The 15,629-nt window shown below is 36.8% G+C and overlaps 2 protein-coding genes across 2 annotated transcripts in view; both read right to left on the reverse strand.

Moving 5' to 3' along the window:
* Positions 1-1,911: 1,911 nt before the first annotated feature.
* On the reverse strand, positions 1,912-12,440 carry LOC129742423 (carbonic anhydrase 7-like). The gene is made up of 4 exons (XM_055734320.1): positions 12,405-12,440; positions 3,496-3,688; positions 3,238-3,421; positions 1,912-2,314 (listed from the first exon to the last, which is right to left on the reverse strand). The coding sequence occupies exons 1-4, from the start codon at positions 12,438-12,440 to the stop codon at positions 1,912-1,914; spliced, it is 816 nt and encodes a 271-aa protein (XP_055590295.1).
* Positions 11,646-15,629, reverse strand: part of LOC129746635 (lipase 3-like) — a 54,775-nt gene continuing 50,791 nt past the window's right edge. Inside the window, exon 3 of the mRNA XM_055740425.1 lies at positions 11,646-12,655. Coding sequence (XP_055596400.1) covers positions 12,524-12,655 — 132 coding nt within the window. The 3' untranslated portion in view covers positions 11,646-12,523. The remainder of the gene's footprint in view (positions 12,656-15,629) is intronic.

Consider the following 15,629-nt stretch of genomic DNA (forward strand, 5'->3'; position numbering starts at 1 on the left):
CTCTTGTTGATAAGGGGCCTGATCCCTCCTCTTACGACTCGAGATCCGACCCCTTATCATAAAGACTCGGGGTTGAGCACATAAACCTCTCCGCCTGAAGATTTGAGGCCTGACCTTTCCTCTAACGACTCGAGGCCCGACCTCTTACCTTCAGGGTTCGAGGTTTGCCACCTTGCCCGTCGTGTGCCAGATCGAGAGCAGCTTATCCTAGACTCGAGTCTGTCACGGCACACGCGCGGGACTTAACGCAACGACTCGGATGATTCCCTAAGAAGACGTCATCCTACTCCGACTCGAATGGCTCACCCGGCGTCGAGAGCCACTCTACCCGTGGGTATTCCCCGAACGTGGAATAACCCTTTCCCAACGATTTCCACTGCGAAGAAGGTCAAGTCTTATCCCCGCAGCTTCTGTCGTTGAGAACCGCCCTACTCGGATATTCCCCAGAGGTGAAGCATCCTACGCACGAACGCGGCGCACCCACGGCATCCGCTACGCAGAAGGTGTTGCCTTATCTTTGTAGCTTCATACCGTGGGGTCGGACGCACTCTATTCGACAGCCCCCCGTCGATGGGATCAGTCTACTTCGACGTTTGCGTCATTGGGGTTGGGGTTTGGCTTTGTTCGTCTCCGCACCTTTGGGCCTCCCCCTTTTGCGCGATACCGTTTGCCATCCGGTATTTGCGCTCGTAGGCTCACTTGCATTCTCTGCAGGGCCTTCCGCCCGCTTGAAAGAGCTAGCCACAGGATCCTGCCGGACAGACGGATTCTTCGCTCTTTTTTAGAGTCACCGGGTCTGAGTTCCCCGGGAGACCCTCTCTTACGTTTGCTGTTGCCGACAAACGCAAGATCGCCCTCAGTTTGGGCAAAGGCATTGACCTTCTGCGGGCGGATTGTGGATGGTATCCGCCCCCTCAGAGGGGTCTCTGCTGGATCTCGCTCCATTGGTCTGGCCTCGGGCTCCGCAAGACGTTCCACCACAGCTTTGCTGGCTGCGATGAAAAGCTGCATCACCCTGGCTAGCTCCTCGCGTATTTCCTTGTGGATGTTGGACTTCCCCTTCACACATTCCACAAGGTCAGCGATGCCAGCCATGGCCGTGACCAACACTACTGGAGCTCCCGGATCTTGGAGTTCCGGGGAGCTCAGTAGTTCCTAAAAATAACCAAAAATTGCGTTACGTAGTATTTGAACGGCCCCATTGGGGACTCACCTTTGCAGTTTTTGCGCCGAAGTCTAATCGTACAGCCGGAAGCAATCGGAAGGGCTCTGGCCAGTTGATGTGTGCGCCCATGGAGCAGTGCAGCAACGCAGGGTTGCCAGACAATCGAATTTGGTATTCCCGTGATAAGAGCTGTGATAAACATGTGCCGTCTGAAATCGAGCTGTGATAAACTTGTTGTGTGTTTTGGAGGTTATGATTGTACACTATGGTAGGAAATTACGATAAAGACGTAATTGTAAGCTAGCTTAAGGAGTTTCTAATATGCTTGTAAGATAAATTCACGTTCACGCTACAAGTTTTGGGTTGTATGGCATAGTGTTTTTGGGCAAAATTAGTCGAGCAGCACAAATTCAATATGAGTGGTGCAAATTGGTTACATTAAAACACGTATTTTCATTCTTAAATTACCACTGAATAGGGTGTCCCAATTTTTAGTGTTCCCAAAGAAAAATGTCCTCCTCGTGAACAAGTTTTGTAATTTTATTCTGGCAAAGCTAAATATGGGTCTTAATCTTATTTGGCAAGCCAGCAAACTTCCTAAAAAGTCAAATTGACATTCTACTAAGGCTTATGTTCTCCATGATGTCCGTTTGTGGGTTTGCAATAAAATTTCTAAATTAACATTCGACAAAGACAGTCCTTAGTTCAGTGAGGCCCTTGATGAAAATGTCCACATATGATCGTGTTCAGTACGTACACCGATAGAGATCAACCTGTCGTCCGTTCAGAGGTTGTGGGTTCCGGTAATTGTTCACCAGTGGTTGACCATTCGTTTGCTTCAGCGATCGAAATGCATTCAACTGATTCTCGCTTATGTTTAGTGTTCTTTTCTGCAGTATCCAGGTGACGGTTTCGTAGCACGGAGGCGTTGTCAGACTTCCCTGATACGAAAAATAGGGCAGCCGGCGTGAGCCAATCAGTTGTGCAATGTTGAATGCCGTCGGATCCGGCAATGTGTAACTGCTAGGAGCGTCCTGAACCTGAAACAAGGCGTCAATCCAACGATAATTTGGATCTCTATCGACAACGACGAAAAATAATCCCAACACAGCTAGACCGTAAGTTTGATTTTCCGCTTCCTCGAAGGTGCTGTAGGGGAGGAGCGGGCTAAATGCGCCTATTAAGCAGAACACTGATTTAATCAAATATCACATCGAATATGTGTACAAAAACTATATACACGTGTGCAAGCATCTGTTTTCTATGCATTGGAGTAATTTTTATGTTAAAATTTTCTTCTGTTTCCAAGAAAACGATTTTATTATAAGTGTTGTCTAAAATGCCGAACCTCAAACCGTGCGGGCTAAATGCGCCTATTTATGTTTTGAACAAAATTTCTGTTTTTTGGGCAATATTTCCGAATAATTTTATTGAAACTGCTGGAAAGTATTAATTTCCATACGACAAAGCTGAAGTTTTATAAAAATCTATGTATGTTATAATTTTATAGAATAAACCAAAAGTTAGGGTTGCCACACTATGGAGGGAGTTCATCCATGAGAAAAACTTTATCAAATCTGTTTTTAGATCTTCAATTCTCTCTAAAGATGTTATTCAGAGCTTATATTTGAAGGTTCAATGATAAAAATCATTTATTTATTCTATTTAACCTGTTATTTTAGGATGGAGGCATTTTACAAACATGATGGGGGCATACAAAAACACTCTATTATTCCACTATATAATCATTATTAAACCTTCACAAAAGCTGAAGTATGTTTAATTTCTTAAGTTCATTTGAGTAAGAAACAAAAACCATCCTAGTTTTTGTTTTAAGCTTCTTTACGTATAATTTTTAAAAGTCGAAATATTACATCAAAATGTATCAAAACCTTTTATGATTTTTAAAATTTTTTTGAGTTTGTAAATTCATAAAATTCTTTCATGCCTTATGTTCTAAGCGTATCACCCTCAAAATGCATTGGTCAGATAAGCTGTATAGTCAGCCATTTCATCAAACAGCCGTAGGGTCATTTAACCCGATAGGCCCATTTAGGAAACCTTTCCCCTACTTTTGATTGTAGAACGTCAGCTGTATGCTCATAGGATATGATCGATTGTCCATCACATGCTCGGATCCTCGGCTCGAATCCGATCCCCAGTGGAACTCCAAGCTATCAAAGCGATAACTCCCCTGCAGAGGGCCTCCCCGGGCTATGACAGTGCGATTATTAGCGTATTGGAAGGTGTATCTGGCTAAAAGTTAAACAAAAATATGTTATTGAAATGTCGAAAGGCAGAATGTTTCAGCCACGATCGGGATCAACAACCTGTTTGTCCATCGTTGGTTACAACAACTTGTGTGGCATTTTCGGCGTATCCCTCCAAAATAAGGGGTTGAGGAACGGTGCGCCGGACGGCAGTCTTCGTTTCCAACCGGATGGGACTTTGGCGACGCCCATTACAGCGCGCATCGATTTTTCCGAAATTATCGCCCTCCCCCCCCCTCGTAATCAAACTCCGCTACGTAAAAAATTATCTTCAAAAATTCCATCTTTCAAGTATCTTTAAAGAAGCTTTAATTAAGCACCGAAACGTCAAATCACTTCTGATTACTTAAGAAAAATCTACTTACGTTCGTCCTGACCTCGAACCAGGGCCAGCAGGAGTAAACCTACGATGGGTGTTGCTAGTTTCATAACTGAAAACACATTAAATGGCAAATGGCGATCGGCAAAAGTTGCCTTTTATAATGCACATTTTCAACATCGACTTCTTGAAAGCTATCAAAAGAGACAAAACTAAAATTTATCAAAATCTAGAGGAAGTAGGGGCATAATACGAGCGAACCATAAGAAAGACGCACAGTAAAAAAAATCATTACTTACATAAAGGGAACCAATAATTTCTTTGTATTCAAAAAAAAGAAAATTTTCTGTTTAAAAAAAAACGCATGAAGGGTTATTGAAGAAAATACGAATTAACTTTCAAAAGAATGGTGCTCATTCAACCCGCTTGTTTATTATACTACTACTTATGTCTATCTAATAACCTCCAATTACTCACCAATTACTACACGAATTATGTGGAAAATGGTCTGAATGATAAAAAACGGAGTTCCACTGTCTGTGGATTGCAACATTTTCGCGTGGTTGCTTACTTATTTCACCCAAAGCCAGACTACGACGACGTAATAATGGAACACGACATTGTTTTCTGGATTTCTTGATTAGAATTGTTTTGAACTTTACAACTTATCGTTGAACTCTAGGTACTGCATCTAGTGCGGCAAAAAATACTGCAGTGCATGTTCTTCAGAAATATCATTTAACCAGTAACTTCTTCAACATTACGTAAGTTTCGATTTTTTTATCAGTTTTTCGATTCACGATAATTAATAACATTGCCTGCTTACGATAAGCAGCTAATTTAATTATTAAATCTTTTCATTCATTTTAAAAACGAAGTTCTGGAGTTTCTTTAGGATGCCTAATGTTGTTGCTATTTTTAAAGATCTTAATATTGATCCTATTCCAGTGTCCAACACAAAAAAAAACCGCGGATTCAGCAACACATTTCAACTTCAATGGCTTCTGAAGACTAAATGTCCACAGATATCCATCATAATGCTTGCTCATTAAAAGTTTTAAGGTTGGTGGGAAATCAAATCAACGTAGTCAGAAAAAATATTGGATTCATCAGTTATTTTTTAATTTACAAAAACATGCGATTTTCACCCTACTAAGAAAAAGGGGTATAATGCAACAAATTTTGTTTTTAATGAAAAATCAAATGAAAACCTTTGAAAATTTATAGTTTTTGATATATTTTGGATGTCATAACGCATAAAGTTCCAATTGCAGTAATTCCTGTTTTTATTCGAATTAAATCTTATATTTTTCTGTTAAAAATGTTTTTGAAGAAAAAGCATAAGGGAGCTGCGTACAGTTAGGGGTAAGAAATACTACAAAAAATTCTACTGTTTGAAATCATAAAAATTAATGTACAGATGGATGAAATTTTGAAATCAACTAACATTGATGCAAAACATTTATTTTCCAGCATATGAAAGGTGAATATATGGTTTGCATTTTGATGCATTTTAGCCTATACTGGTAGCAGAATTATAAGTAAATAAAAAAAAAAAGGTGATTATCCGATAAATATTTTTACACCAACAGTGTTGGTATTTTGGTTCATACCGAGATACCCACATTAAAAGCATGACACTGTATTTACTTTAAAAAATCGTTGTCAGTCATCTGATTCGTTAGTTTACCTTTATTTTAGCGACCCCTCAATCCAATGAGTCATGCAAGAAGTGAGTGGTTCATGTTAGATGTTCAAAGTTTTTAAAAAATAAATCCGTTGCGTGTTTATTGCTGCTTCCATTTTCTTCAACTATCGGCAAATTAAATTATTTACGGATAAGTTCTAAATACAATCTCTTTTCCATGTCCGAATTCAGTGAAACGACACGCTCATTCAACGGTTGGTAGCAACATCAAAAAAATAAATTCTATTTCACGAAACTAGAACAGCGCCATTTCTGGGTCCGAGAGTCTCCCTGCTTTCGGTTTTCAAATTTCTCACTCTGAATTGCATGCTGGTCGGTCAGATTGCTGCCAACGATGTTGGCGATCTCACCCCGGGAGGCAACTGCGTGGAAATCTGCCCGATACCTAGGTTTCGCTAATTTGTCCGCCAACGATCGGCACGAGACTTTTGAATGGAAAAATCACCATTCAAAATCGAGCACCATTTGTTGTTGTAATTGGGAATAAGGTGGGTATGGCTGGAAAATCTAGAACGCTATCTGGTTCATGCTAATTGAAAACCAGCAGGATATTGATTGAAGCTGAACTAAGTTCGTAAGTGAAACTGGAGTTCTTGAAGTGACGACCTAAATAACCTTTCAAGGGAACATTTACTGATCTAATTTTTCCTTCGGTGCTAGCTAGGCTAGAAACTTGTCATGAAATGAGAGCTGTAGTTTCAACATGATTTTGTAAATTTCTTATGATGTAAAAATACTACAAAAGAGTGACAAGATGCTTTGAGAAACGGGACATATCTAAAACAGCGTTACAATTTTAAAAATTGGTTTGAGTGTGTATAAACTTTAATCGAAAAAGTACTACAACCAAATCGAGCAATAGCTGCCAAAGATTTGGCATTTAGTCATGCCGAAAAAAAAACATTGCACAGTTTCACGGATTGGCTAAACAAACCCACCTACAAACTTAACATTGGTTGATAAAAAAAATTTGAGCAAAACTGATTTTTTTTTTAAATTTACTGTCAGTTAGGGGTGATGAGGGCATAATGGCCACCTTTAGGAAAATGCTTATTTAACCACAGAGAACAGCTGTAATATGTGAATTAGGGGAGATGAGGGCATAACGAGCACCCGAGGCATAATGAGAAGTCCATTTTTCTACATAAGTACGTATTTTCTTAAACAAATTTTCATGAGGACTTGTTTCGTACTACCTATAGTATTAATTTTCCACCAAAAAAGAAATATCCTTTTCATATTTACAGAAATATTAAATAATAACCAGCTAGGTTCTCAAGTGACGAAAATATTATAATTTTTGAGCACCACCAAATAAGCTTTTATGACCTTTAAATCATCTTGATCTGAAATGTATGCACTGCAACATGATCTACACATTGTTTCTAAATTTTCAGCATCATAAAATTTTTGATTTTTCACTTTTATCAATTGTAAAACGCGTTTTTACTTTAACACGTTCGTCGCCACGTCACCCATATATGGGTGACGGCTCTCTTAAGCAAGGTTGCCGCTCAGTTCTGCCACGCGTTGTAAATCTGAAGCTCTCTCGCTTTACTTTCATGCTCTGAGATTTTTTTTGGGCGACGAACGTGTTAATTTGTTCACTAGAGGCGAACATAGCACTTTCAATGAAGGCATATTGAGCATTTTCTGCCGGAGAATCTAGCAGCGAATTCAACTCGATGAAGTCAACTGAATAATAGAGCTACAGCTTAACTTGTATCGTCTGACGATTTGGCCTATTGGTTAGATGTCGGAGAGGTAATCAGTAGACTCGAGTTCGATTCCTGTCCGAGGGGATTTTTTTTTTGCACATGCATGCATGATTGATTTTTTTTATTGTTACATTATACGGCTAATAGCATCAAAGCATCATCCGTCAAACAAAACACCAGAAACATAATGTATGAGCATGTGTTAATTCTTTGAATTCTACAAACAGACCTAGATTATTTTGTTATTGCTTTGTTTGATGCATCTACGCCTCACCGTTTAGTGCAATCATGATCATAAATGAAAAATGAAGAAAAAAAAATCACCTCCACCAGGAATCGATCTCGAGCCTACTGATTATCTCTCCGACATCTAACCAATAGGCCAAATCGTCAGACGATACAAGTTGAGCTGTAGCTCTATTACTCAATTGACTTCATCGAGTCGAATTCGCTGCTAGATTCCCCGGCAGAAAATGCTCATTATGCCTTCATTAATGGTGCTCATACTGCCTCGGGGGGTTTCTCATTATGCCTCTACAGTGACTGGTTTTCAGCTTTCGGCAAAATTTTTTAAAATGCATTTTTAAACGTTTTTATCTACTTTTTCAAGTTTCATCCAATTAGACAATAGACTATTTGAGTGTCGGAACACGAAACAATGATGTAATTCACATATTACAGCTGTTCTCTATGGTTAAATAAGCATTTTCCTTAAGGTGCCCATTATGCCCTCATCTCCCCTACATCATTGTTTCGTGTTCAGACACTCAAATAGTCTATTGCCTGATTGGATGAAACTTGAAAAAGTAGATAAAAACGTTAAAAAATGCATTTTAAAAAATTTTCCCGAAAGCTGAAAACCAGTCACTGTAGAGGCATAATGAGAAACCCCCGAGGCAGTATGAGCACCATTAATGAAGGCATAATGAGCATTTTCTGCCGGGGAATCTAGCAGCGAATTCGACTCGATGAAGTCAACTGAGTAATAGAGCTACAGCTTAACTTGTATCGACTGACGATTTGGCCTATTGGTTAGATGTCGGAGAGATAATCAGTAGGCTCGAGTTCAATTCCTGGTGGAGGTGATTTTTTTTTCATTTATCATTCATGATCATGATTGCACTATACGGTGAGGCGTAGATTCATCAAACAAAGCAATAAAAAATAATCTAGGTCTGTTAGTAGAATTCAAAGAATTAACACATGCTCATACATAATATTTCTGGTGTTTTGTTTGACGGATGATGCTTTGATGCTATTAGCCGTATAATGTAACAATAAAAAAAATCAATCATGAATGGTATGTGCAAAAAAAATCCCCTCGAACAGGAATCGAACTCGAGTCTACTGATTACCTCTCCGACATCTAACCAATAGGCCAAATCGTCAGACGATACAAGTTAAGCTGTAGCTTTATTAATCAGTTGACTTCATCGAGTCAAATTCACTGCTAGATTGCCCGGCAGAAAATGCTCATTATGCCTTCATTGAAAGTGCTCTGTTCGCCTCCAGTGAACAAATTAAAGTAAAAACGCGTTTAAAAATTGATTCAAGTGAAAAATTAAAAATTTTATGATGCTGAAAATTGACAAACAATGTGTAGATCATGTTGCAGTGCGTACATTTCAGATCAAGATGATTAAAGGTCATAAAAGCTTATTTGGTGGTGCTCAAAAATTATAATATTTTCGTCACTTGAGAACCTAGCTGGCTATTATTTAATGTTTCTGTAAAGATGAAAAGGATTTTTCTTTTTTGGTGAAAAATTAATGCTATAGGTAGTACGAAACAAGTCCTCATGAAAATTTGTTTAAGAAAATACGTACTTGTGTAGAAAAATGGAGTGCTTATTATGCCCGGGGTGCTCGTTATGCCCTCATCTTCCCTACCTACCTATTTTAGTTTAGAGATGTATAACATGTGTCATCTTCTGAATTTCGTATCCTATCGTTTTCACACGATGGAATGTTATTGTTAAATAACACTCGTCTTAACGAGGAAATTTATCAGTTTAAACCATTGCATTGAATTAAAGATTTTAACCCCTAAATGTATGCAACATCAGAAACGGAGAAAATGTGATTCGAATAAAACAAAAACCATCTGTAATTGGTGTTTTGAACCCTTTCTCTGCGCAGGAAGCAATACGTGTGGTTTTAAGTCTAAAGAAACTAAAGAAACTTGTAGTTTTTACGACTTGATGTCGATGTGATGTTCAATTAACTGAACCACTTTAAATGCATTTTGAGCTTTAGGATTATCTGTGGACATAATTTTTCAGAAGGTCGCGGCTTTGAAAAAAACTTACGAATTGTTTTGGGCATCTAGAAGAATTTTTTTCAACATAAAAAAAAAGTTGCATGCTATCAAATGTCATATTGATACCGTCAAACGGCATCATACAACAGCAGGGTTAGATGCATCATTCTGAGCCGATGTCCGTGAGTTCGAGCCCAAGAGTAAACATCGATCACAGTTGTACCGGATAAGTTTTTCAATAACTGTCCGCCAACTGCATCGTTGATATAAGTCGCGAATGATATAAAGATGTTAAAACGATTATAATCGAAAAAAATAGCGCCTTAAGATATGCAATGACAATAGGGTAGTAGACAAACTTTTAGAATTCTCCCTGTCTGATGCTTACAAACTGTGAAATATGAACGATTATGGCAAAAAATAGTCACCGGATCTTTGAATTTTACTGGATTTCTGCCTAGGGTCAGGGCACCCTGAATCAAACATTAAGTTTCCTTTAGTAAAGGATCAAGTCTCCTGTAACTGAAAAAATATAACAATTTTTTGAGTCACACGAAAATGCAGACAGGATCAGTGAATTCTTTGCTCAAACGTAAGATAAATCCCAGCATCTGGTTAGCTTTCTCGATACTTGCAGAGTAGTGGTGCTTGAAAGTCATATGACTGTCTAGAATAACGCCAAGATCATTAATTTGGTCTACACGATGCAATTGTTCGCCCAGAATATTATAGGGGAGAATGAGGATACTTGATCCCTGGGGATACTTGATTCCTTAGCTATATCTCGAAACTGGAATGTCATACAAAGATCAAATGTTCTAGAAAAATGTGCCAAAATGAGCAAAATAACAATACTTGTAGTTTAAAAAATTTTAACAAAATAATTGTTTGAGTAATTGAACTTTGTTTGAAAAATTTCACAAAATGTATCTTGGTGATCTTTTTTCATCACTTTAAAATGTTCCTTACATAGGAAAATTATGAAGAAAATATTTGTTCCAATGTATCAATCGTTCGAGCGTAAAATGAACTTCAGAATGCCATATTTTCAAAGCAATGGAAAACTCTCGACTTTTTTCAGAAAAAGTTTTCTAAAATGTTGATTATGGGTACAATTGATCCCCTAGAATTGGGTACAATTGATCCCCCTTCCAAACGGTATATTTTTCTTCTGAATTGATCGTTATGATTGCTGATTACGAAATTACTAATATTTATCCAAAAACTAATATTTATCAAACAATTGTCTGAAGAAAAGAGCGGAAATAATTAATTTTCTCTTAATTATAAAAAATAGCGCCTTTAAGTATGCAATGTTTTTAGCGTTGAGACAAAATTATAGAATTTTCTTCTTATGTCTGCTATAAATTGTGAAATGAGAACAAACATGACCAAAATAGTCAATTAACATTCTAACTTGGGGTTTTGTTTGATTTTTATACAAAGATTAGGGCTTCCTGAATAAAAGATCAAGTCTCCTTCAATAGGGGATCAAGTCTCCCCTAACTTCAGAAAAATCGCAATTTTTTTACTCCCACGAAAATGCTTCTAGTTCATCAACGGGTTCAAGTATCGTTCTAATTTTTGGAGCATAGAAACTTGAAGTTACAAGCTGTCAGAAAATGTCAAAGACGGCGAGTTGCAAAATTTTTCCAAAAAGATATGGTGAAAATAAGAAAAGGGGATCAAGTATCCCCACTCTCCCCTAATCGAAAGGTTGTTTCCTGCGTCCAAATGTTATGATACAACACTTAGCAACACTCAAAACTAGAAGGTTGACTGCACACCAGTTCACTACTGTATCGAGGTATTGTTGTAATTCGTGGTAATCAGTAAGGCTGTTTATGATCAGAAATATTTTCAGATCTTCACAGGAGTACTCCACATCCAACAAGAAGCATGTTAATATCATTGCAGAACAGCGTAAATAGAAATGGGCCCAAATTACTGCTTTGTGGTACCCCTGGAGTTGGAATAAAGTCGATTGATTCAGTGGAGCCAATTCTGACAGCTAAACGACTTTATTTGTACCAATTCATCATTAAATTTATATTACATTATTACATTAAAATGGGTGTTCAGCTCAAAAATGAACTGTTCAGAGCCCTATAGTTTACTAGATAATAAAAATTTATTTATAAGACTTAAATTCGCTCAGCGCAATCAAGTATTTAATGTAGGAAAACATCCTGTAATGGCAAAAATATTTTAAACCTAAAATTAAAATCTATCCTAAAATTAAACTAATTGTGAAGAGAACGAATCTCTGCGATGGAAGACTGCATCGATTTTCCTCTGAAGTTGGAGATGATTTTGTTGGCAAAATCATTTTCAGAACCTTTTTCTGAATCCTCTGGATGGCTTTCTTCCTCGTCGCGCAGCGGCTAGACTAGGGTTACCATACGTACTCTTTTAAGAGTACATGTACTCTTTTTCGATCGAGAAATGGGCGTACTCTTCTTTTTGTGAAATTTCACCAAATGTACTGTTTTTTTTTGTTGAAAGACATTTTATCAGAAAAACTTATGTATATCTTTCATTTTATGAGGTTGTATAATATTTTATGCAAAAACTACGAAAGGGATAACAGCTCACAACAAATTACCTACTTTAACATCTTGTTTTCATTATCATGCATATATGATCGTAATAAAAGCGCCTTTGAGTATGCAAACAGTAATCAAAGTTTAGGTAGTATGCTTATATGCGCACAAATCTCAAATAATGAGTGTAAAGGAAATGTACGCGTCAATAAAAATAATGGAAATTTATATTCTTTTATAACGTTTTATACTGCTATCTTTTCGAATAATCAACTTTTGCATAACCTCAACAAATTGAAAGAATTTGATTGAATTGAGATATCTCGGTTTCTAATTACAGTAGAACCCCGCATATTCAAGGAAGTCGGGGTTTTCTCTGATAGTACGAAATATGTACATCGTTTTCCTACTGTTTTGCATACCTTCCGGGCGCAAAGCTTGATAATTAAATGGATCATGTTATTTTTTTTATCAACCTGATGGCTGGGAGCTCAAAAATCCGGAATTTATTCGTTTCTCCTGACTTTTTGTATAAATGATATCAATGTACTCTTTTTCGTGCTGTGGGATCTGGTAACCCTAGGCTAGACCAAATCGGAACTGCATACATAATCGCTGGTCGGAACACTTGTTTGTAGATAAGAATCTTTTTCGCAGATACAACTTGGATTTCCTGTTGATGAGAGAATAAAGAGATTTAGTGTATTTATTACATTTAGATTGAATATCTTCAATGTGATTTTTAAAAGTAAGATTCCGATCAAGTGTGAGTCCCAAGTACTTCACGTGATCAGACCATTCTAATGAAACCCTATTAAAAGTTATGGAATGATTTTCATTAGGTTTTAAAAAATTCAGCTCTTGGCTTATGAGGAAATAAAATAAGTTGAGTTTTGGAAGCATTAGGAGAAATTTTCCACATTTTCAAGTAATTCAAAAAGGAATTTAAATTTTGTTGCAATTTACTGCGTACCACCCGTAAATTCCGACCTTTGGCTGAAAGCAAAGTATCATCCGCAAATAACTTTCTACCTTTTCCTTCTGGTACATCAGGAAGTTCAGAAATAAAACTATTGTATAAAATTGGCCCAAGTATACTGCCCTGAGGGACACCAGCTCTTATGGGTGTCCTTTCAGAGCATGAATTTTGATAGCTTACTTGTAAGGTTCGGCTAGTCAAATAATTTTGAATCATTTTGGTGAGATATACAGGAAAATCAAATCGAGCTAATTTAGCTACTAAACCTTTGTGCCAAACACTGTCAAAAGCTTTTTCAATATCAAGAAGAACAACATCAGTTGAATAACCTTCAGATTTGCTAGCGTTAATCATATTAGTTACACTCAAAAGTTGATGTGTAGTAGAATGTCCATGACGAAAACCAAATTGTTCATCGGGGAATATAGAATTCTGATTAATGTGGATCATCATTCTATTCAAAATAACTCTCTCAAGTAGTTTACTTAAAGAAGGAAGCAAACTAATTGGTCGATAACTTGAAGGCTCTGAAGCACTTTTTCCAGGTTTCAAAATTGGAGTTACTTTGGCATTTTTCCATTTATTTGGAAAATAAGCCAAGTGAAAACATTTATTGAAGATTTTAACTAAAAAATTTAAAATGCTTTCAGGCAACTTTTTAATAAGAATATAGAAAATCCAATCTTCCCCCGGGGCTTTCATATTTTTAAATTTTTTGAAAATCAATTTAAGTTCATCAATTTTTGTCTCATATAAACTTTCAAATACATTTTGTTTAGAAAGAATATCATCAAATTCAAGGGAAATTTGAGCATCAATTGGACTTACGACGTTTAAATTAAAATCATGAGCAGACTCAAATTGTTGGGCTAATTTTTGAGCCTTTTCTGAATTAGTTAAAAGAAGTTTATCCCCATCTTTCAAAGTAGGAATTGGCTTCTGGGGCTTTTTCAAAACTTTAGTTAATTTCCAAAATGGCTTTGAGTAGGGTTTTATGTCCTCTACTGCTTTAGCAAAATTTTCATTACGAATGAAATTTAGACGACGTTTGATCTCTTTTTGAAGGTCGCAATAAATAAATTTCAAATAAGGATCCCTAGTTCGTTGAAATTGGCGTCGAGGAATGTTTTTCAGTCGTATCAAAAACTGAAGATCATCATCAATTAAAGGCTGATTAAATTTATGTTTAACTTTGGGTATTGAAGCGGCTTTAGCATGGACTATTGAAGTTGTCAAATTTTCTACAGCCAAATCAATATCTTCTATTGAATTAAGTGGAACGTTTACCTGTGCGTTTACATCCAAATTACGTTCAATAAAATTCTTATATCGCTCCCAGTCAGCTTTTTGAAAGGTCAAAGTTGATTTTAAAGGGTTTTCGATGGGCATTTTGGCATTTTGGCATAAAGAAAAAGTTACTGGAAGGTGGTCTGAATCGAGGTCCGCATGAGTAACTAATTGACTACAATGCTCGCCTAAATCCGTTAGAACCAAATCAATTGTGGAAGGATTTCTAATCGAAGAGAAACAAGTATGCCCATTAAGATATTCAACAGTAAAATAACCTGCAGAGCAGTCATGAAATAAAATATTCCCATTTGAATTTGATGAAATATTATTCCAAGATCGGTGTTTTGCATTAAAGTGCATTAAACCAGGGGTTTTCAGATCGTGCTCCGCGGAGCACTTTGTGTTCCGCGAAGTTTTTGAAAATGCTCCGCGACGTACACAAGATGTTGGCAAAGAATGGTGGATTGTCAAAATGCACTGCTTTGATCGAACAACGTTGTGTTGCAGGACTGAGTGTGCAAAACACTAAATGAAATGAAAAGGATGTTCTACCGAAAAACGTTATCTCGCCTGTTTGAATTAAGAATGACTTCAGTCTTTCAATGCAAGGTAAAGGAATAACAATTTTCGATTAAAACGGCAAAATCATGACTATCAAGAATTCAATCAAGAAATCAAGAAAATTCAAATTTTGAGCAGAATCGATCAAAAAGCGCAAGCTGGACAGCTTTCCGAATTTAAAAAGCATCCAATCATAAACAAGCTTGAAGTTATCATCCGAAAATTTCCAAGAATTATGACAATCACAACACTTTTCGTTGATAAATTTATTTTTGTATTCCTTGGTGTAAACTTAAACTAACAGTCCCACGTGTCTAATGAAGTCATTTAAATACAATCACAATTACAATGTTTTGTCGCATGATTTGTTGAACAGCTTTTAGCTAAATTCCCCGAAAAATATAATAAAATAATAAAAAGATCGAAGACTTTAAATGCGTGGAACAGCCTATTTTTATGTCAAAGAAACCAGAATCATTAACATCGCATGAATATGAATGCTTGATAGATATGATATCGGATTGAAAGCTTCAAGAAAGATTCGTATCTTAAAAGTCGTTGAAGGAGTATTGGTGTCCACTGAAAAATAAATTTTAAATTTTGTCCGATAAAGCAAAACTTATTCTTCTGCCGTTTTCCACAACTTATTCATGTGGGTCTGGATTTTCCACATATATCACAACGAAGACAAAATACCGATCCCGACTAACCGTGGAACCAGACGTCAGGCTACAACTGACACAAATTTAACCAAACTTGTTACAGCTTGAAAAATCGAAGAAAGTGTATTTGTTCTATTGAAATCATTAATTTTTGA

The sequence above is a fragment of the Uranotaenia lowii genome, chromosome 2 (assembly GCF_029784155.1).
Source record: "Uranotaenia lowii strain MFRU-FL chromosome 2, ASM2978415v1, whole genome shotgun sequence".
Taxonomy (NCBI): domain Eukaryota; kingdom Metazoa; phylum Arthropoda; class Insecta; order Diptera; family Culicidae; genus Uranotaenia; species Uranotaenia lowii.

Coding starts and splice junctions, on each gene's coding strand:
- LOC129742423 (XM_055734320.1), bottom strand. CDS start 12,440: ATGATCCATTTAATTATCAAGCTTTGCGCCCGGAAG. Junction 3,422..3,495: donor AACCAACGATGGACAAACAG/GTTGTTGATCCC, acceptor TTTAACTTTTAG/CCAGATACACCTTCCAATAC. Junction 2,315..3,237: donor CTGACGTTCTACAATCAAAA/GTAGGGGAAAGG, acceptor CCTCCCCTACAG/CACCTTCGAGGAAGCGGAAA.